Below are 21,491 nucleotides of genomic sequence, written 5' to 3'. Positions count from 1 at the left end.
TCTCTTTGGTTTGTGCTCTCATATACTGGATCCTTGCAGCAACGTGGGTTTAAAAATAAAGACCTGCTGGACAAAAAAAAAAAAAAAGAATTGCTTTTTAAGTGAGGAATAACTGTAGAGTAATAATTCCAATACACAAATTCTCAAAACCAAAAGTCACCTAATCAAAGTTGGCCCAGGTATTGAAGTACTTTGGGGAAGTTACTTTACTTCGTGTGGGTTTGTGGCTGCAGGGACTAAGAAGGAGAAAGTTGGAGAGTAACAGTGGTTAGGCCCTTGGGTTCATGGTTCTAACAGGTGGGCTGGAGTTTCAGCTCACCTGTTAAGGAGGGTGACTCATACTTGGGAATGGGAAAAATACAAAATAAAACAAAAGAGATATGGGAACTCCCCAGCTCTTGGCAGGAAGAAAATCTATAGTTTGGAGTACATCTCAATTTTATTTCTGCCTTTAGTAATGAAGTTTTTGATTTTGACCACCATGTGTTGAAACAGATCCTCTTCCTTAATAGAAGTTTCATTGTAATTTATACCCCTTCCTTTCATACATGTCAGATAAACAGAATACATTCACTCCTTGGTGTACAACCATGCCCAAGTAATTTCAAACTACAGAAGGAACCGCTTGTGTCATGACTCAGGAGTCGTTGTAATAGGGTTTCCTTGCATTCTGTGTTGAAGCATATCCAAAATACAGCAAGCATAAGAAATAAGGAAACGGCTCCCCTAACCTAAAAGGTAATGTCCAGCTTTGCATCCCACACCACTTCTGTGAAGCGTCTGTTAGTTACCCAAGCTGTTTCCATACTGTTATCCCGTCTCCCCCCAACAAAGAAAAAAGAAAAGAGTGGTGGTCCTATCTTATCAATAGCAAAGTTTATAAAACTCAGAAGCAGAATGGTAAGAAACTAGGGAAGAAAAGTGGTAGCCCAAAGCTAACATGAAATGTTTATTTTAGAGGGACCAAAACTGATAGAACAAGCTTAATAACCATAAAGTATGGAGGAAATTATTATTATCTCTTTAGGGGCATAAAATGTCAAAAATCTCCTATGTGGTGGTTCTGTAACTATATTGTTTAGTCAGAGTAGAAAGCACCCGGCCCCAAATCTCTGCTCGCTAGATTTGTTTAATGCCTTCTTTTTAAAGACTGAAAAAGGTATGTTTCTGCTTATCTTTAATACTTTCTCTAGTCTCAAACTCTGTTGTATTGACAGACTGTATTTTTTTGCGGTATGCAGGCCTCTCACTGTTGTGGCCTCTCCCGTTGCGGAGCACAGGCTCCGGACGCACAGGCTCACGGGCCCAGCCGCTCCGCGGCATGTGGGATCTTCCCAGACCGGGACACGAACCTATGTCCCCTGCATCAGCAGGCGGACTCTCAACCACTGCGCCACCGGGGAAGCCCAACAGATTGTTTTTATACAACTTGTTTTATGCTATCGTTTGTTCTATCAAGGTAGCTCTTAGATAGCTGCTTCTCTTTTGCTTCTCTCTCTCTAAAGATACAAACTTCAGAGTTTTTCAGAATGTTTCTGCCACTAAGAGCAATCAAACATCAGTGTGAATTGAGTTTGTGGCCTTCCTAATCAGTGGCATGTTTTTTGGGGGGGGGGTATGTTGCCATTCTAGAGTGTCCTGCCCTACTTTGTAGCTACGAAACTGGCTAAAATTCGAAAGCCAACTTTGGATAAGCCCTCTTCAGAGACGTTTGTGAAGTCTGCCATTAAAACTGTCGGCGTGCAATCCCGAACCAACGGATACCTGATCCATTCTCTTATGGTATGTAGATTTTTAAGTTCCAGATCAGTACTTTGGTTTGGGGTTTTCTTTCCCATCGAGTCACAAAATAGTATGTGGTATATTAGCATATATACATTGTCTAGACTTACTAGCAAGGCATCTGTTTTCAACGTACACCCAAGAACTCTAAAATCTACCTATAAATAAAACAACAATATAGTAAAACATAAGATCATATGTTTCAAATGAGTTCAAATTGTAAGCCTTAATTGCATATCTCCCCATTTCTTTCCCTAGGCCTCAGTAATCTCAAGCCTGCCTTCCTGGTTGTATTTTAAATTGACCATGAATTTAGGCAACTCCACCCGGGCTCGCTATCTGAAGAAAATTAAGAAGAACTAAGCATTGGTTAACTGTGTTGAGTAACTTGACCAGATGTTCCAGCCTAGGCATGTTTGCTGCAAGGGGCCCACCATCTCCAAATCTTCAGTTGTCATGTTAATTAACAGTTACTGATAAAGCTAAATGTCATAATTGAGAGGAAAGCAGAGTTGCTTTCAGGAGTTCCTGACATATATTCTGGATGCTACCAGGAGTTATTTTGAAATGTAACATAAATGCCCCTATCAAATAGACACAGAACTAACATTAGCAAGAACTGCTTACTAGGAAGGAACAATTATAACAAATCACTGAATGATAGAGTCAGATGTAAGGCTTAAGATTTCATCTGGTCCAAAATGCCAGTGATGATTATGCTTGTATTTTCTCTGAAACATACTTTAAAAAGTAACGGCCAGCTATCCTTTTTTGTTTTGAACACTTTGAGGGAGTGGGGGTTAATTGATTTACTTATGGGAGGACACACTGCAATTTGCATAGCACTCTGTAAGGTTTTCTAAAAGTATGTCTTGGTTTGTACATTTATATGGAACTTTCCTTTCTCAAGGGTAGCTAATGACGTAAAAATAGTGATGAAACACAGAGTTATTTTTGACACATGCCCACTAAAATATGCTTTCCTCTAATACGTATGCCTTCTCAGTTTAAATGTATGTAAATACTGAATGCTATATGGTATGATTTATAAAGGTAAATGGGCCAAAATGTACATTGATGGGCAGCCCCATCAGTGCCACTAAAACTCTGACCCAGCAAGGTGGCCTGCTTGGACCCCAGCTTCTTTGTTTCTGCACTGCACCAATACTGCTCACATATGTGACACCAGGCTACTCTTAGAACAATGATGATATTAGAGTAGTGGCATTATACTTTTAAATAGGTACCCTATAGATATTGATACAATTAGTTTTAATAAAAGATGTTATAACCATGGTGTTGATTGAAAATATATTCCTTTGGTGCTTGAAATTAAGCCCATTTTTGCACTGGTTTAATATAAATTAAGACTTACTTTTATTCTGCTACATAACTTGTTTGGGAAACTTGCTAAGAAATTAATTCAATGTTGTGAAACATGCAACACAGAAGGTAGGTCTTTACCTAGGCTATGGTTCCCAGGCTCTGAGATTTAAGCATCAGGAAATCTGCAGATAAATAAATAAAATTTTTAATTGGGGTATTTAAGTGTTTCTAGCTTTTAAACTTGCCAGCTAAGGACATAAAACAAAAACAGAAAAACCCAAATTACCATCTGCTATTGGCATTATTATATAAAAGAAAAGACATTTTAGCATCCCCAAAATAGGAAGAACATAATCTCAGAATAAAGAATAAATTTAGCTTTACGAAAAACACATTGCCTTTCTCTCTCTCTCATTTTGTTATAGAAATGGTGAAATCACAATGACCTGGGCAATATATTATTTGCTTTCACACATTTGTTGGTTAATTGTTGTGGTGGTGGTTTTTGCTGGACAGTTGGTAGAGAGGGGGAGGGATTGGTTTGCAAGTATACAAAATACTTCGCCTTTTATCCCATCTAGAAAAGAGCTGTAATCTGGCTAGGAAATCCCTTAGCAATCTCAAAACTTCTCAGCTGTGGCTTTGACTGCTTCAGCTCAGCAAGTATCCTCTTGTATTCAACACTCAAGGTTGAAGATGATAACATGAAAATCTATGTTTCCAGGCACATGAAAGAAAAATTATACTAAAAGAGAAACCAATGTTCTCAAAAACCTTCAAAATAGTGAAGCATAATTTTTAGACTTAACTTTATATTGACTTGATTTTATAGTCTGATGTGTGCTAGATAAGGTTTGAACTCAAAGAGCAGAGTAGAAGATTAGTATTGATGATTACTGTAGAATCAGCTCTCCTCACAACATAGAAAACTGGGTTTTAATTTATTGTTCTTTCATTGTCCTTTCAGTACAATAGCATGGGGGAGGGAGGCCAGGAGAGGAATTGCCCTGCACACAGAATGATGTGTGCCATTTTGATTTGTCCTTATGTCAGGCCCATGTGCACTGGCAATAAATAAAGATGATATTGGTCTCCGTTTCCTCAAATGTGGTCCTGCCCCAAAGAGATGAATTCTGAGTTCTCACTTGATATTTATCGCATCAAAATACAATAGAAGTGAACTTTATATAGAGTGAACATCAATGCCAATACCAATACGAATGGTGCTGATTCAGTGTAAAAGAGGAGATTTACTGTGATAATAATACCTTATGAGAATGAAATGAGCTTAAGTAGTACTATAATTTCTGAAGTCTATTGATACCAAAAATTACCTGATATTTTGGTGGTCCTGGATTTTGCTACTTTGCTCTGTAGTTTACCAGTATCAAAGCAAATGATCAAAGCTTTTTATTTAATATGTTAGAAACTAATTAATTAAATTTTAAGGACTCACTACTTTGTGACATTCCAATATTTTTAAATTAGCATATTTGTTACTCCTGATGCAAAACATATAAGTATAGACAGAATTAAAATTCCCTTGTGGAAATGTAATTCTTTCTATTGAGATTTATATGGAAACATCTAGAAATGGAACACTGTCTAGCATGAACACAAACTTAATAGATGAAAAAAATTTTAATGTGATAAACAGCATAGTACAACTTTGACCACTCTCCTTTACCTGTGTCACTGAAAAGCAAGCAAAATGGGTACTACAAAAGGTAATCCCAAAAGGATGTAAAGCCAGCTTGTCTTCCCTGTTATAAAAGTTTCTAGACAAACTGTTGTGTGCGTTTATTGAATGCCAACCATGTCCATTTACGCTTCTGGATGCTGGAGAAACTACAATGAACAAAGCAGATAAAAAATTCTTAACCCCAGTTGAGCTTACACTTGAACAGGATGTGGGGCGGGGGAGGGACCTGGGGGGGGGAGCAAATGAGGGACAGGTAATAAACAAAAGGAATAATAATAATATGCTGTGGGGAAAAATGAAACAGGGTAAGTAGGATGGGGAATCAATGTTTGTTGGGGTAGGGGTGGGAGGCTTGTGACATTAAATAAGGTACTCATGGCAGACCCAGAGAGAGGTGGCATTGGAGCCATCTTGAGCAAGACCTTTACCTCCCTGGGGGAAGAGCATTTCAGGCAGACCAGCCTGTGCAAAGAGCCCAAGGAGAGAGCATACCTGGTATGTTCCAAGAATAGCTAGGAGTACATACATATTGAAGCACATTCTAGGTGAGCTATTTCTGGAAGAGTTCAGAGATCTTGCTTTAGTTTAGTTATGACCTTCTAGTATTAAATCACCTTTACATTCTTGATCTTATTTCACTATCTTTATTTACTGTGGAATTCAGTTTGCTGGTATTGTAGGTAGAATTTCTGCATCTATATTTAAGAAATGGGCTTGCAGTCTTTCTCATACTTGTCTGGTTTTCATATCAAGATTATAACTTCATTAAATGAGCTGGGGAGTGCTACCTGTTTTATTTACTGTGCTCTAGAAGAATCTGTAAAAGATTGGGGCAGACTTTCCTTTGAAAACTTATAAAACAATCTGGTCCTAGTATTTATTTGTGGCAAGATTTTCAACTACTTATGATGTTGCTTTAAAAATAATAAGACTACTCAGGGTTTCTATTTTTTCTCGATTCAATTTTGAAAAAAAAGTTTTGTTCTAAGCATATACTCATTTTTTTCCCCAAATTTATTAGCATAAAGTAACTTGAGGAATTTTCTTATTTTTTAAACCTCTGCTAGATATATATATCTATTTCTTTTCCCAGTATTGTGTCTTCTCACTTTCTTTTCCTTGACCATTTTGCCAGAAGTTTGTCTATTTTATTAGTTTTTAAAGAACCAACTTTTGGCTTTGTTGATCCTCTCTGCCTTTTTCTTTTCATGCTCTCCTTCTTTCTGGAGGTTTATTCTGTTATTTTTCTTTCATAAATTGGACATTTAATTCATGTTCAATGTTTTTTTTTTACTCTGAAATAAACATCTAAGGCTCTAAGTTTATCTTTTACTACATCCCACAATTTGTGTGTTTGTGTGCACAAATATGTATGTACACAAATGTATTCTCAGTGCTAATATTAAAAATTTAAAATTATGATTTCTATGAGCTATGAATTTTTTGTTTTTAAAAGCACAAATTTAAGTTTTTGTAAATGTATTTCCTTTAAAAAACATATTCGTGTCACCATTAATAAGACAACTTTATATTATGTGCATTCTGATATGATGGACTGAAGGTACAACGTCACTTACGTGGTATTCCTGGAAAAAATGTATAAACTGAACATGATCAAGAAGAAATATTTTTTGGGCTTCCCTGGTGGCGCAGTGGTTAAGAATCCACCTGCCAATGCAGGGGACATGGGTTTCAGCCCTGGTCTGGGAAGATCCCACATGCTGCACAGCAACTAAGCCCATGCGCCACAACTACTGAAGCCTGTGCGCCTAAAGCCCGTGCTCTGCAACAAGAGAAGCCACCGCAGTGAGAAGCCCACGCACCGCAACAAAGAGTAGCCCCCGCTCGCCGCAACTAGAGAAAGCCCGCGCACAGCAGTGAAGACCCAATGCAGCCAAAATAAATATAAATAAAACAAAATTTATTAAAAATATATTTTTAAAAAACTAAATTGAAGGATATTCTACAAAATAACCAGCTTATACTTGTCAAAAGTTTCAGATTAAAGAAGACTAAAGAAATGTGACAAATAATGCAAAACACATGATCTTGGATTGGATCCTGGTTAAGAAAAATTTTTTTTTGCTATGAAGGACAATTTGAGCCAATTTGTGAGATTTGAGTATAGATTAGATAACAGCATTGTATCGATGGTAATTTCCTGAATTTGATCATTGTACTGTAGTTACTTTAAAAAAAAGTTGTTTTTAAGGAAATACACACTAGACTATTTAGGGATAATGAGACATTATATATGCAACTTAAACTCAAAAGTTTTAGAACTATGTATACAGAAAATGATAAAGCAAATGTGTTATTATGTTAACATTTGGAGAATCTAGGTGAAGGGTACATGGGAATTTGTGCTGTTTTGCAAATTTCCTGTATTTCTGAAGTTATTTCAAAATAAGTTAAATGTTTTGTTACTAATTTCTAAATAATTGCATTGTAGTCAAAGAACATGTGAATATGACATAGCTTGGGCAGGTTATAACCTTTCTCCACCTCAGTTTTACCTTCTGAAAATGGGAATAATAATAGCTCCTATCTCATAGATTGTTGAGAGCATAAATTAATATTTTAAAAGTGCTCAGAATCCAGCACAGCATAAGGTAAATATATATATATGATATATATGAGATAAATAATGGTCCCCAAAGGTATCAGGTCCTAATCCCTGTACCTATAAATGTTACCTTATATGGAAAAAGGCCCTTGCAAATGTGATTAAGTTAGGGATCTTGAGATGAGATTTTCTTAGGTTATCCAGATGGGCCCTAAATGGAATCACAATATTCTTAATAAGAGTGAAGCAGAGAAAGATTACAGCCGGAAGAGGAGAAAGCAATGTGACCACAGAGGCAGAGACTGGAGTATTGCAGCCATAAGCCAAGGAATGCCATCAGCCACCAAAAGCTGTTGGGGGCCGGGAATGAATTCTCCCCTAGAGGTTCTGGAGGGTGCAGGGCTCAGCCAGCCAACACTTTGATTTGGACTAGTAACTGAATTTGGACTTCTGGCCCCCTGAACTGTGAGAGCATAGTCTTATTTTAAGCCACTGGGTTTGTTACAGCAGCAATAGGAAACTTATACAAATGTAAGCTTTTTATTATTACCTTTTCTTAAAAGTATTATTACTTTTTCTTAGAAGTTTTTTTGTGACATTTTATGTCTTGGTACAGCCAATTTTTTTTCATGTGCCATATTTGCTTAAGAAGAATGTTTATTTTCTAATTGTTATTTTTCAATATATGTCCTTTAAGTCATTTGTTAATTGTATGCATATCTTCCACCTCTTTATTAACTTTTGTCTGCCTGACCTGTCAATAATTGAGAGAAGTGTTTTGAATTCTCTCACTGTAATGACGGATTTGTCAAATTCCCCTGTTTTATCATTTTTACTTTATACACTTTGAGGCTGTCTTTTTAGGCAAATAAAGTTTAGAATTATTTCTTCCTGGTGAGTTGAACTTTTTTTTGTCATGTACTGACATCCTTATTGCTAATGGTTTTTGCCTTAAAATATGTTTTCTGTGATATCAACTTAGCTACCTTTGCTTTATTTTGGTTAGTATTTAGCAGTATATATTTTTCAATTCTTTTCCCTTCTATCTTTCTACATATTTGTGTCTCGTAAGCCAAAGAAACCTGGATTGGGGGTGGGGGATTGTTTTTCAATTTGGTAATCTCTGCTTTTTACAGGCAAGTTTATTCCATTTACATTTATTATGATTCTTAAAACATGAAGACTTCTATCATGCTATTTTGTGCTATTTGTTTCTTTTATGCTTCTTCTCACTTTTTGATTGGCTCAATTTTTCTTTTTTTAAACTCCATTTCCCCCCGTACTAGTTTGGAAGTTTTACACTATGTTTTCCTTGTCTTTACTCCTGAACATTTTCAGTGCATATGCAGTACAACTGAAAGTTGTCTGGAATCATAACCCCTTCTTTAATAATATACGGTCTTTAGAACATTATTATTCTGATCAACCCTTTCCTGACTTAACATGTTTTTGTGGACCAGTATTTTAATTTGTTTTTTTTTTTTAACTATAAATTGTGTTTTCATTATTTTATACAAATATGTTGGCATAAAATAAATAACATGTTTATCACTTTGCACACCTCTTGCATCTCAGACCTTCCCTCTGGTGCATGTCATAGTTTAACTGGCACTATTTTTTCCCCTTTGTTGGTGGTATATTTAAAGTAATGGTGTGACTTAGAATTGATGGCATTTTAAAGTTCACCTGATCATTCCACTGACTTCTGACATTGACACCTGATCACCCATTCCACTGACACCTGATCATTCCACTGACTTCTGGCTTCCACTGTTAGTGTTCAGAAGTGTCAGTATGGCATTCTTCTGTAGGTGATACATCTCTGGCCAATTTAAAGACACCGTTTGACTTGGTGTTCTTCAGTATTATGATAATGTATGCAAGTGTGGAATTTTGAAAATTTATCCTGCTTGGTTTATACTGTGCTTCCTGTATCTAAGAATTCATGTCTTTTATCTTTCTGAAAAATCCTCATTGTCTCCATCTGCCTCTCATGTGTCATATCTTTATTCTGTCTCTTAACCTCTCGTTCATATTTTCCATACTTCTTGTCTCCCTGAGCTGCATGCTGCATAATTTCTTTACATCTACATTCCAGTTCTCTAATTCTTTCTTCATATATTTTTATCTGCTGTTAAAGCTATTCACTGCTATTTTAATTTCAGTTGTATTTTTCATTTTAAAAAGTTCTTTTAAATTCTTGTTTAAATTTGCCTGGTCATTCATAGTTTCTTAGTGTGTGCTTATTTTAAAAATTCAGTTTTAAAAGTTAATGAAAGTATTTCATACATTGTTTTTTTACATTCCACATCTGGTGATTCTTCCATCTGAAATTCTTAGGAGTCTAAATCTGTTTTTTATATTTTTGCTCTTAGCTGGATGTTTGTTTTCTTCTGTGTTTGATATTTTTATTTTGAAGTCTATTTATTTGATTTTAATCTGGAGACGAATCCGGAGGGCTAAATTGGGAAGTTCTGCAGAGATGAATGTTTTGTTTCTGTCTGTCAACGGCCTAGGCCCTCTACCGCGCGGCACCACTCTCTTTGAGGTACCTGACGATGCAGGAATCTCAGGCTTAGTTCTCTCACCTTGTAGTGATTCCAAGAGTTACTCTCCTCTTACTAATGCTGATTGGGCATTTCCCTCACTGATTTATTTTCCTTACTGCTCCCTGCTTCTAGCTCTGGTTTCAGTTTCTTACACTTTTTTCCCTTTTGGTTTGGTTTGTCTTCTGCCTTTAGAGATACCATTTTTATTTCTTGTGAGTCCAGCCTTGCATTAAAATGTAGAGTGGTTACAAATTAATTTTTAAAGAGTTCGCATAAACGTTCTTTTTTACATTTCTTCTAGTTGGGGATTCAGTATGATATAAGTTAATAGATATACGACAGAACAACCCAGCGAAATTCAAATTTTCTGCAAAGAACGGAGGAGCCATACAGACAACTTACGACTAACATTCATAGGGATTTTGTGGTCACTCAGCATGTTTGTCCTAATTTAGCCAAAATCTAGTTGTATTAGTTAGCCGAACTGCCAGAATCCTCCATTAAGTTTTCCATTTTTTTCTTTCTCTCTGTGCTTGGATATCTTATACTGACTGTCACTTTTTAAAATTAATAGACTGTATAGAGCAGTTTTATGTTTACAGAAAATGCGTGAGATATAACCACCATTATAGTATCATAAAGAATAGTTTCACTGCCCTAAAAGTCCCGTGCTCCATTTATTAATCCCTTCCTTTCCCCCGACCTCCAAACCCTGGCATCAGTGGTCTTTTTGTTGCCTCTATAGTTTTGCCTTTTTCAGAATTCTATAGTTGGAATCATACAGTACATAGCCTTTTCAGACTGGCTTTTTTCACTTAATATGCATTTAAGGTTCCTCCATGACTTCTGAGGGCTTGAGCGCTCTATTCTTTTTATTGCTGAATAATATTCCATTGTACAGATGTACCACAGTTTGCTTATACTGAAGGGCATCTTGGTTGCTTCTAGTTTGGACAATAATGAATTAAGCTGCTGTAAACATTTGCGTGCAGGGTTTTATGTGGACAAAAGTTTTCAGCTCATTTCGGGTAAATACCAAGGAGCGTGATTACTGGATTATATAGTAAGAGGGTTTAGGTTAGCTCAACTTAGCTTCTTTTCTATTGACCATCTTTTTTTTTTTTGTGGTACGCGGGCCTCTCACTGTTGTGGCCTCTCCCGTTGCGGAGCACAGGCTCCGGACGCGCAGGCTCAGTGGCCATGGCTTACCGGCCCAGCCGCTCCGCGGCACGTGGGATCTTCCCGGACCGGGGCACGAACCCGTGTCCCCTGCATCGGCAGGCGGACTCTCAACCACTGCGCCACCAGGGAAGTCCCTGACCATCTTTTAAGTTCACTAATCCTACCATACTGAGGATACATTCTGCTGTTAAATCCATGTAATATCAGGTATTAAACATTTCATGTCTGGAATGTTCATTGGATTCTTTAATGTAATTTCTAATCACCTATTTAAACACTCCCTTTTTCATATTTTGTCCGTTTCCTCTATTTTTATAAATATTCCAGTCGTTGCTTTAAAGTCCTTGTCTGCTTACTCCTACATTTGGATTATCTGTGAATCTACCTGTTTTTTCTCTTGATGAGCAGTCACATTTTTCTGCCTCCTTGCACGTCCCATAATTTTTAAAAATTGTATGCCAGACATTCTATATAAAAGAACCATCAAGACTGAAGTCAATGTTATTTTTCTCCAGGGAGGGCTTGCCTCCTTGCTGGTAGATAGGGTGGGTATTGAGCTGAGCTAGGGTTAGGATGCCACTTTAATTAAATTCAGTGCCCCATAGTTTGAAATGTCAGCAGAATGAAACCTGTCATATGATTCTTGTGGGCTCCTCATTCTCAGAACTTGGTTTTTAAAGCATAGTAAGACTGAGAGGTTTTACCTTGTCTTTCCATCCCAGCCCTCTATCCTTCTGTGCTGCCCTAGTACTCAGCAAATGCCTTGTAGGGCAAACTGGTTATGCATTTGAGAACTCTTCTAGATTCCAATCTATCGTGCCATCCCAATGGCTGTCAAAAGGTCTGTTGGATTCTCTTTCCCCTTGTAGAGATGCCACTGTCTTTGGCAAACCCAATTCTCCATTGTCATGCTTGGAAAATGTCCCTGGAGAACACTCTTGCACTGCTGGTGGGAATGTGAATTGGTTCAGCCACTATGGAGAACAGTATGGAGGATACTTAAAAAATACAAATAGAACTACCATATGACCCAGCAATCCCACTACTGGGCATATACCCTGAGAAAACCAAAATCCAAAAAGAGTCATGTACCAAAATGTTCATTGCAGCTCTATTTACAATAGCCCGGAGATGGAAACAACCTAAGTGCCCATCATCGGATGAATGGATAAAGAAGATGTGGCACATATATACAATGGAATATTACTCAGCCATAAAAACAAACGAAATTGAGCTATTTGTAATGAGGTGGATAGACCTAGAGTCTGTCATACAGAGTGAAGTAAGTCAGAAAGAAAAAGACAAATACCGTATGCTAACACATATATATGGAATTTAAGAAAAAAAAATGTCATGAAGAACCCAGGGGTAAGACAGGAATAAAGACACAGACCTACTGGAGAACGGACTTGAGGATATGGGGAGGGGGAAGGGTGAGCTGTGACAGGGCGAGAGAGAGTCATGGACATATACACACTACCAAACGTAAGGTAGATAGCTAGTGGGAAGCAGCCGCATGGCACAGGTGCTTTGCGACTGCCTGGAGGGGTGGGATAGGGAGGGTGGGAGGGAGGGAGACGCAAGAGGGAAGAGATATGGGAACATATGTATAACTGATTCACTTTGTTATAAAGCAGTAACTAACACACCATTGTAAAGCAATTATACCCCAATAAAGATGTTAAAAAAAGAAAGAAAAGAAAATGTCCCTGGGGAAGAACATAGCCAGCTCACCTAGCAAGGGTTCTTTCTTTAGAATTTTAGTTAAGCTAGTCCTCATTGCATCCCAAAATCTCCAGTGTCTTCAAAGAAAAACAAATTATAATTTACTTGTTTATTTTTTCCATTATAGTGACTGCTCACTACTACCACGTCCCACCCAGAAATAGAGGCTTCACTGAGTTTTTAACTTTAATTGTTACATTTGGTTCTTTTTAAAACCATCAAAAATTCAAAGCTAGTTTTAAACTATACTTATGTTTTTCATTCTTTTATTTATTTCAACATATTAAACATCATTATGTTGTGTATCTAATAGTTCCAATAATTCAGTAGTTTTTGTAGATGTTTCTACTGTGTCTGCTGACTTTTGCTAATGGTGCTTCCTTTCCCGGTATTTTTCATGATTTGTGTGTGTGTGTTTATGTTCATTAGACCTATATTGGAATTATTCAAAGTCTTACTGAGTGTAAATTTTCCTGGCAGGATTTGTGTTTGTTTGCATCAGACATGAGGGCACTACCAATTTTCACCTGCCTTAAGTTAAAATTCTCAGCCTGTGCAGTTGTTGGTTTTTGTTGGTCTTGGGTTTGGGGGAGTGGACAGGGGAATTGTATAAACGGTATTAATTCAGCCTTTAATCCTATGTAAAGTTAGGCTAGTGGCCATGAATTCTTAGGGAAGAGTTTTCCCTACCCTAAGTTAATGCCAAGACAAAAAAGTTTTCTTGCTGTTGGCCTCTGTGAGATTTCTTTTCTGCACCCCCTCCCGGTACGTACTCCTTCCTAGGTCCCAGCTTTATGCAGAAGGTCTCTGCTATAACTACCCTTCACGAACTTTGTCTCCGTCCGTCCCAAGCCACCTCCCCCCTCCCCCAGGAATATCCAAGCAGCTGGCCACCCAGGAATGTATATGTCCCAGCTTACTCATCTCTCTGGACTCCTGTTCCCACATTACTCCTGGTCTCAGAGGAAATCTTTTTTGCACAGGCCAATTCATTATTGAAAAACATTTTATCTTTTATTTGTAGGTGTTTTATACCAGATACCCCTCGGGAACTCCAACCTAATTTCTAAAAATGGAAGCTCTATGTGCTTTCACTACGTGGAGTCAGATTCTCCTACCTAGTGTACTATTGACTAGCTCATCTCTGCAAAGCCACTGTTCTGCCCCTGAGAGCACAATGGTGCAAGACCTGGAATAATCCTTTCAGACTCATACCTTATAAATGTGGTTTCTGCCCAGCAAGTGGTACTAGAAGTATGAAAGCTATAAGGCCACTTTTAACATGCCCAGTTTATCCAGAGTGTTATTCCATGCATAGGAATGATTTAGGCTTACTATGTTTTTTTATTCATGCACCCACCCTGATGCAGGTGTTGGCTGCATTTGACAAGTGGACAAACCAATGGTGGTTGCCAAGCACTACACAACCTATGGAAAAGCTGTAAGTGGAGCCTCAGATGAATACTCTGTTTAACAGCTATGTTGTCTTTCGTTCTTTCCGGGCAAAAGACAACTCTAGGCACATCAATTTAGCTTTTATGCCTCCTTACATAATGGATTTGCTTCTACCAAGTGGATAATTTATTCCTAAGGCATTAGGGGACTTATTCCACTAATCGTTAACTTAATAATTTCCGGTACTTTTAACTTATTCAGTAATAAGTTTTTGTTGACTGTTTTCTCGCCAGCATCCTAATCACTTGAAAGAAAACAGTCCCTGCCTTAGGACACACCTAAGGACAAATGGACCAATACTCTGGTTTCTCTTTAGATCACATAAATCTTTCACCTTTTTAAAACAAATGGATTTGACAACCATTTCAGAGTATCCTATGAGATGGAAAGTAATGGAGAAAGGGCGAGTGAGTATTTAATGTTAATCATATACTTCATACCGTATATAAATTAACATTTAATGTTTATTATGCCTCTCAAGGCCTGCATGATCTGCCTCTTTTCTACCTCATCTCAAAAAACTCTTTCCCTGGGCTTCCCTGGTGGCGCAGTGGTTGAGAGTCCGCCTGCCGATGCAGGGGACACGGGTTCGTGCCCCGGTCCGGGAAGATCCCACATGCCACGGAGCGGCTGGGCCCGTGAGCCATGGCCGCTGAGCCTGCGCGTCCGGAGCCTGTGCTCTGCAACGGGAGAGGCCACAACAGTGAGAGGCCCGCGTACCGCTAAAAAGAAGGGGAAAAAACAAAGAAAAAAAAACAACAAAACTCTTTCCCTCACTCTCTATTCCTACAGGAACTGTTTCTCCGATACTCCCTATCAAGTAGTGTGGTAGAATGATTGCAAAAATGGCTTCAATACTCTACTCCTCCCAGCATCCATACCCTTTGCAATGTGACTTTACAACAACTCCAATCAAGAGGTGAAGTCTATTTCCCCGCTCCTTGAAACTGAGCTGGCTTGCTTTGGCCAAGAGAGGTCTTGTGTGTTTGCACACACCTCCCCTGACACCACTATTAGAACATACCTGGTGAGCTTGTTCAAGGATGAGAGACCACATGGAGCTAAGGGTAGTCTAGAACAGCCAACCACCAGCTGCTAACCCACCATCTGAATTAGATCCAAATCAGAACTCCCAACCAACCTAGGACTCAACATACAATGGGGATATTACTCCACTAGTTCAGGTCCCCCAAGATAGAGTCACATAAAATACCACACCTGTAATATCTGTTTTTTAAATGTCTACCTTCCCTGCTAGACTATAACCTCCACGAGGGCAGGAACCAGGTCTGTCTTGATCACAACTTTGTCCCCAGCATCTAGCACAGTGCTAGCTACAGTCAGTACTCATTATTAGTTGATTAAACGTGTATATCAGTGAATGTATGAGCGAATCTTCACACAATCCAACAGATGAGGAAAACTAAGGTTGGGAGGGCTTTAGTAACTTTTCTGAAGTCACCCACCAAGGAAGTAGTGAGGCTGAGACACAGTTCACACACTTGATATAATACAGTTCACACAGCTGTGAGGACTGGGTAACTCTAAAGCGGAATCTGCTAAGCCTTCTAGATAAAGCCATTAAGAACGACCTATAACCCAGGGTCTGCTGGATTATATTGCTACCAACCCTTCACTTTTGAAGTCACTGAAAGAAACCAGCTATGAGGTCTCAGGAAATGGCTCCACGTATCATTCCAGGAATAGTCCTGCCTTTCTTAATTTGGCTTTCATTCTGCCATGTATTTGTAGAGTAGTGGCATGGTGGCATCATGAAGCACAGTGGTTCAGTTTTCTCCTTTGTCAATGGAACTAATATTTATATTACGTACAACACAAGGTTGCTCTAAAAATTAAATTAGCGTAGGCATGTAAGTAATTGGAGCAGCACCTGGCATGCAAGAAGCTCTCAAGAAATGTTAACGAATAATATTACTTGCTACTATTTAGAAACAAGGACGTGGAAATGTAGCTTACTCTTTTCAGGGGTAATATAACTATCAGAACATCTTTGAGCCATATGAATGCTACATACTTTAAAACCTTGACATAACTCCCTGTTTGCCATAAAGGTCTTCACTGATGCCCATAACCTCTAGTGGTCTCTCCTGTCCTGGATTTTTGTCTGCTCTCCACAATTTCACATCCAATTATACTGTTCTTTAATATCATTTACACTATGGTTCAATGGTAGATTTTATCTCTGGCAGCACCTGCAATCATGCTGGGCACTGAACAGGAGGAGTTCCTGTCTGGAGTCTGGGGAAGCATCCTTTCTCCCTCAACAATGTTTAAAGTTGACAGAGACTTGAAAACCTCCGCGCAAACACCCTCCTCCTCCCTCAAGCCAGGAAATGCTAATAAGCCTTTGGCAGTTGAGACGTGAGCTGGGAATTTCTCTATGAAACCTTCACTGAGAACTGTTAGCGTGATGGTGGTTATTTGCCTTGGATTGCATTTTCTCAGGAATTCAGCAGCAGGTGATTGAATGTTTGGCAAGAGTCTGGTGTGAAAATCAGCAACTGAAAACAGGCGACATTTGTGTTGCCTCACCCAGAATCATTTCTAAGAGCTACCACCACGTAAAGTATCTATCAGTTTTGCCATCCAGGGGATAACTGTTGGGTGGAAAAGTAACCACCTGAATAAAGCAGGCAGCTGGAAAAGGTAAAGAGAACTCGTGAAGCTTCTTGCAAAATGAAACAAGGCACTGTTAAAAATGCAAATTGCTGGGCCCTGCTCCAGACCTACGGGGGGGGGGGGACCCTGGAATCTTCATATTTACAAGCATCCCCTACGGACTCCAGTGCAGATGGTCTTCTGACTACACGCTGAGAAACGCTGATTTCAGCTTCCAGATTTGTGCCTACTGGGACTTCAGGAGGGTTGTCTCAGGTGAAGAGAATCAAGAAGGTAGTGCAAGAGTAAAGGGCCAGAGATAATAAGGGTCCAAATCAGAGGCAACCCCACTACCTACAGTTTAAGGCCCGCCCTGGAGCCAGCCATTTGCTACCCATTGCTCCCATCCCAATCACACTGTAACAGTCAGGACTTAAACAGGAGACAGAAACCATATAGTAATTTGAACAAGGAAAAAAAAAAATATTAAGTTACCTACAAGGGGAAAAAGAAAACTCTGATACACAGAAACAGCAGATATAGGGAGCAGCCACTACCTACCTCTATGTCGAGGCAGAACATGAAGGAAGGCACAAATCTGGAAGACTCCCACCCATCAGGAAGCACAGACCTGTGCTGTACTTTTTAAGTCGTCTGCTCCAGGTGAGGGTTTCACAGGGTTTTCAAGCAAAGGATGACCAGTCTCCTCAGACACACGAGGGCAAGCTGCTTCCACTGCCAAGGGAGGCTTAGGGTGACTTGGATGTTCAAGATGGTCAATTTCACCTGGGTCCAAGCAGATGTTCCCTATTTCAAGTTTTGGGATCCCATTCCTTCCCAGATGATGTCTTAACTTCACAAGAGATGTTAACAAGGCTGTAAATTCAACTAATTCAGCGCACAGAAAGGTGCCAATCACAGCAGGCCACCATGCACTGCGGAGCCAGCTGAGAGAAGCACACTGGAGTGAGGGGAAAGAGCTCCTTCTCTCTAACATTTCTCCCTCTAATGTCCCTCTAGCATCCTCTACTGATGAAGCTTAACACCGAGCCAAATGGCAAGAGAGAAATGTTGTAGTATTGCAAGCAGAGCAGAGAAGTATGGGGCTGGGGCTGAGAATCAGTAGGCTGGTGACTGGTAACGCACCCCACCTTCATTGTCTCTCCCATGGTCTCTGCTACCACCCCCTAACAAAAACACAAATACTGCAAATAGAAATGAGGAAACCCAGGATGCCAACACCCATCAAGAACATCTTTCGAAAACTATATACTCACATGTATCTAGGGTGACCAACCATCTCAGTTTGCCCAGGGCCGTTCCAGCTTTAGCACTTAAAGTCCTGCATCCTGGGAAACCCCTCAGTCCCAGAAAAACCGGAACCATTTGTCTCCCTACATGCCTCCCAAAGGTTTTCAAACATTGTGTGCATCAGAATCACCTTGGGCACTTGGTAAAAATATAGGTGACTCTGTTAAAACTGTTAAAGGTGATGCAGTTATTTTGGGTGCAAGCAGACCATGGATTGATTTTTAAGAAATGTTCTACTTGGAGGACAATCCAGGACTTCTTTGTTCCCGTTCCAAAACCATAATCATTGAAAAGAAAGAAATGACATCCTTTGGAAGATACATACAAGGTTCCTGAACCAGAAGCAGACACTGACAAATTATTAGTTGATAGTAACAACAACATACGGTCATTGATGGGGTATACTGAGCTTCTTGCAGGTAAGCATTATATAATACAAGGTTTATTTTAAAGACTTTCACAGACATAGTTAATTTAGTGCTACTTTTGCTATTTTCACACTGTAAGGTACATGATTTACCATGGCGCTTTAAAGATGTTTCTCAAGAACTCAGATGGGTTGAAGAGAAGACACTCTTAACATTTACAGAGTTTCTACTGCGTTCCAGGCATTGTGCTAAATTCTTTAAATATATTATCTCATTTAATCCTCCCAACAGAAGCTGTACCCATTTTATAAAGAAGCAGGGTACGTGACCTAGATTATACACCTAGTAAATGATGGTGTATAGACGGAAATCCAGGTCTCTTCTCTCACGCAAAATTTGTTAGCACTGTAGAGCCATAACGAATAAGGCGTGGTCCCTGCCCTGGTCTAAGTGCTATGATCGAGGTACGCACAGGCTGCAGTGGCAACACAATGGAGGTGCATCTTAGACTCTGATTGGCTTTCGGGATAAAAGTCAAATCCTTTTGCTCAGTACATCAGGACCAGGTTCCCCCAACGCCTTCGCCCTTCTGCCAGGCCCGCTGGGTCTCAGTCGCTCTTTCCGCACAGACCAAAGAAGCAGGCTCTTGGACGTCTCTAGTTAGGGGTGTGCGGGGAATGTCCAGAGGGACTTCGGCCTAGTTAATACGTCTTCATTCCCACCTTCGCCATATCCCGGCCCCGCACGGGGCTCCACCGCACGCTCAATCTCTGTACTCCCCTCGAACCCCGGCCCTACCATCTGCACCTTCAGCGAGTCGGCCCTCCAGGCGCGGGGAACGCAGAGCTGCCCGGATTCCAAGAGGTGGCGCCGGAAGCGGCGGCCGCGGCACGTGACGTCAGAGGAAGTGCCTGACGCCGCGGCCTGTGGTTGAGAGTTGCCGGAGTCGGTACCCGGCGCTCAAGGTTTGCCGGACCGCGGGCGGCGGAGCAGGCCGGGGGCAGCGGAGTTTACTTTAGGACGAGCGGCTTTGAACCTCTGCGCCCGTCTCCGCCGGCAGGTGAGGGCTCCAGGCCTATCGCTGGGTGCCCGGGGCTGCGAGTGTGGGGACCGCCCTGAGTTCCCTTCCCGAGCGACCTCCGGGACCTCGTTCAGGGCCTCCCAGGAAAGAAGGGTCTAAAATAGAGAAAGTTGCTAACCCTTATCGACAGGACTAGGCTCTGTTACCTTCGAGGATCGCTTAACCCGCACTTGGACCGTGAGAAAAGTATTGGTTCTTCTGTTTACAGAGGAAGAAACAGGCTCAGAAATGTTAAGTCGTTTGCCTCAGGCCATGCAGCTGGGAAGTGTCAGATCTGGCTGGCGCCAGAACCCTTGCTGTTTGCACTGCAGCAGGATTCTCACACTTAATTCGAGTAAAGAATCTCAGCATGGAAGGTGGGGTTAGTTAACAGTGTCTAGGACTGCAAATTCAGTAGGTCTGGGATGGGGTTCTGGAATCTGTATTTTCAACAGTCGTACTGTGCATATAATAGTAACCGCTCCCCTGTGAACATAGCAAGAACGGTAGCTAATTGTTGTGTTAAGGTTTTAAGGCCTCACTTGAGAGAAAATGTCACATGAGGGCTTACTCTGCAAATCATGTGAGACTGGAGAGTTGGTATTTGGTTCTGCCATTAACTTTTTGGGCAGATGGCAGCCTCTGTCCTCTCCCCACCTATTAAATAAGAAGACTTACAGACTTATCATTTGGGGGAATTTGTTAAACATACAGATTCCCGGGACCAGCTTTATTCTACTGAATCAGAAGGTCTGGAGGTGGAGCTGGGAATCTGTAGGCTAAATAAGCTATCAAATGAGCCTGTTACCTTTGAGAACTTGAGATGGAAATGGATTATAGGGTTGGAATACTCCCCCCCCTTCCCATTTTTGTTTTTTTGTAGCAGTGCATGCTCCTGTATTTGCTGTGGGCTAGACTTTTATTGGCAAAAATGTCAAATTAGTATTACTGGCCATGACGAGGTGGATTTTTTACTTAGCTGAAGACTGGAACGTAATAAAATTTGAATGTTAGTCTACCTACTGTTGATTTCCTGAGTGACACTGGGTGAGCCGCTTAACTTTGTGGGCCTTACATACCTGTTTATCATCATCTCCTACAATGCTTGTTATAAAGACAAACACCTGTATCCATCCTACATCACATCCTGAGACAGGCCATAGGTGCTTTTAACAAGCTTCCGTGGAAGTTTGATGCAGCCTGTGATAATGGAATATGGCAATGCCCTGGGAAACTGTGTCTTAGCCTATTTCTGAATGTTCATAGGTGGAGTATTACAGTTTCTCTGTGTTCTGCTCTTGGGGGACTAATAAGAGTAATGTGGTTTTTGATAGGTCCTGGTTTTAGAATTTCTTAACATCTACTTTCTTGCGAATGAAGTGAAAGTACTGTGATAACATAAACATTAAAAGATAAACATTGCAAAAAATAAACATTAAAAGCAGCATCCCCAAGTGACTTAGTAGGCTCCCTGACTGAGATGTTGTGATGTCAGAAGTTGATTTCATGTAGAAGCTCTGATTGCTATTGAACCATCTCGTCTGCTTGAAAGGATTATAATTACCCCTTGATAGTCCAAGCTCTCACAACCCCAACTAAAACATCTTTTTTTTTTTTTTCTTTAAACAGATACCATTGTGTAGTTTGAATCAGGAATGAAATATTCTGAAAGCTGAGAGCAGAAACCTTCTTGATCAACATGGAGGACAAAAGACGGCGAGCCCGAGTGCAGGGAGCCTGGGCTGGCCCTGCTAAGAGCCAGGCCATTGCTCAGCCAGGCAAGAACCTGTGGGGATCTCGTGTGTGTGTGTGTGTGTGTGTGTGTGTGTGTGTGTGTGTGTGTGTG

At 40.2% G+C, this 21,491-nt stretch overlaps 2 protein-coding genes across 7 annotated transcripts in view; both read left to right on the top strand.

Annotated features, from left to right (window-relative positions):
- HSD17B12 (hydroxysteroid 17-beta dehydrogenase 12) overlaps nucleotides 1–3,500 on the top strand; it is a 162,434-nt gene extending 158,934 nt beyond the window's left edge. For all 3 annotated transcript variants that reach the window (XM_027114947.1, XM_027114950.1, XM_027114948.1), the window contains 2 exons: nucleotides 1,633–1,782; nucleotides 2,041–3,500. In XM_027114947.1, coding sequence (XP_026970748.1) covers nucleotides 1,633–1,782; nucleotides 2,041–2,145 — 255 coding nt within the window. In that variant the 3' untranslated portion in view covers nucleotides 2,146–3,500. The remainder of the gene's footprint in view (nucleotides 1–1,632; nucleotides 1,783–2,040) is intronic.
- Nucleotides 3,501–19,500: 16,000 nt separating this feature from the next.
- ALKBH3 (alkB homolog 3, alpha-ketoglutarate dependent dioxygenase) overlaps nucleotides 19,501–21,491 on the top strand; it is a 71,179-nt gene continuing 69,188 nt past the window's right edge. For 2 of the 4 annotated variants that reach the window (XM_027114954.1, XM_027114952.1), the window contains exons 1-2: nucleotides 19,501–19,645; nucleotides 21,275–21,423. In XM_027114954.1, the coding sequence (XP_026970755.1) occupies nucleotides 21,345–21,423 (79 nt within the window). In that variant the 5' untranslated portion in view covers nucleotides 19,501–19,645; nucleotides 21,275–21,344. The remainder of the gene's footprint in view (nucleotides 19,646–21,274; nucleotides 21,424–21,491) is intronic. The other 2 variants (XR_003434460.1, XM_027114953.1) reach the window with 2 other exon arrangements.

The sequence above is a fragment of the Aethalodelphis obliquidens genome, unplaced genomic scaffold (assembly GCF_003676395.1).
Source record: "Aethalodelphis obliquidens isolate GAN/ISIS:26980383/991018 unplaced genomic scaffold, ASM367639v1 scaffold14, whole genome shotgun sequence".
In the NCBI taxonomy this organism is placed as follows: domain Eukaryota; kingdom Metazoa; phylum Chordata; class Mammalia; order Artiodactyla; family Delphinidae; genus Aethalodelphis; species Aethalodelphis obliquidens.
This window is presented reverse-complemented; position numbering and strand designations above follow the sequence as displayed.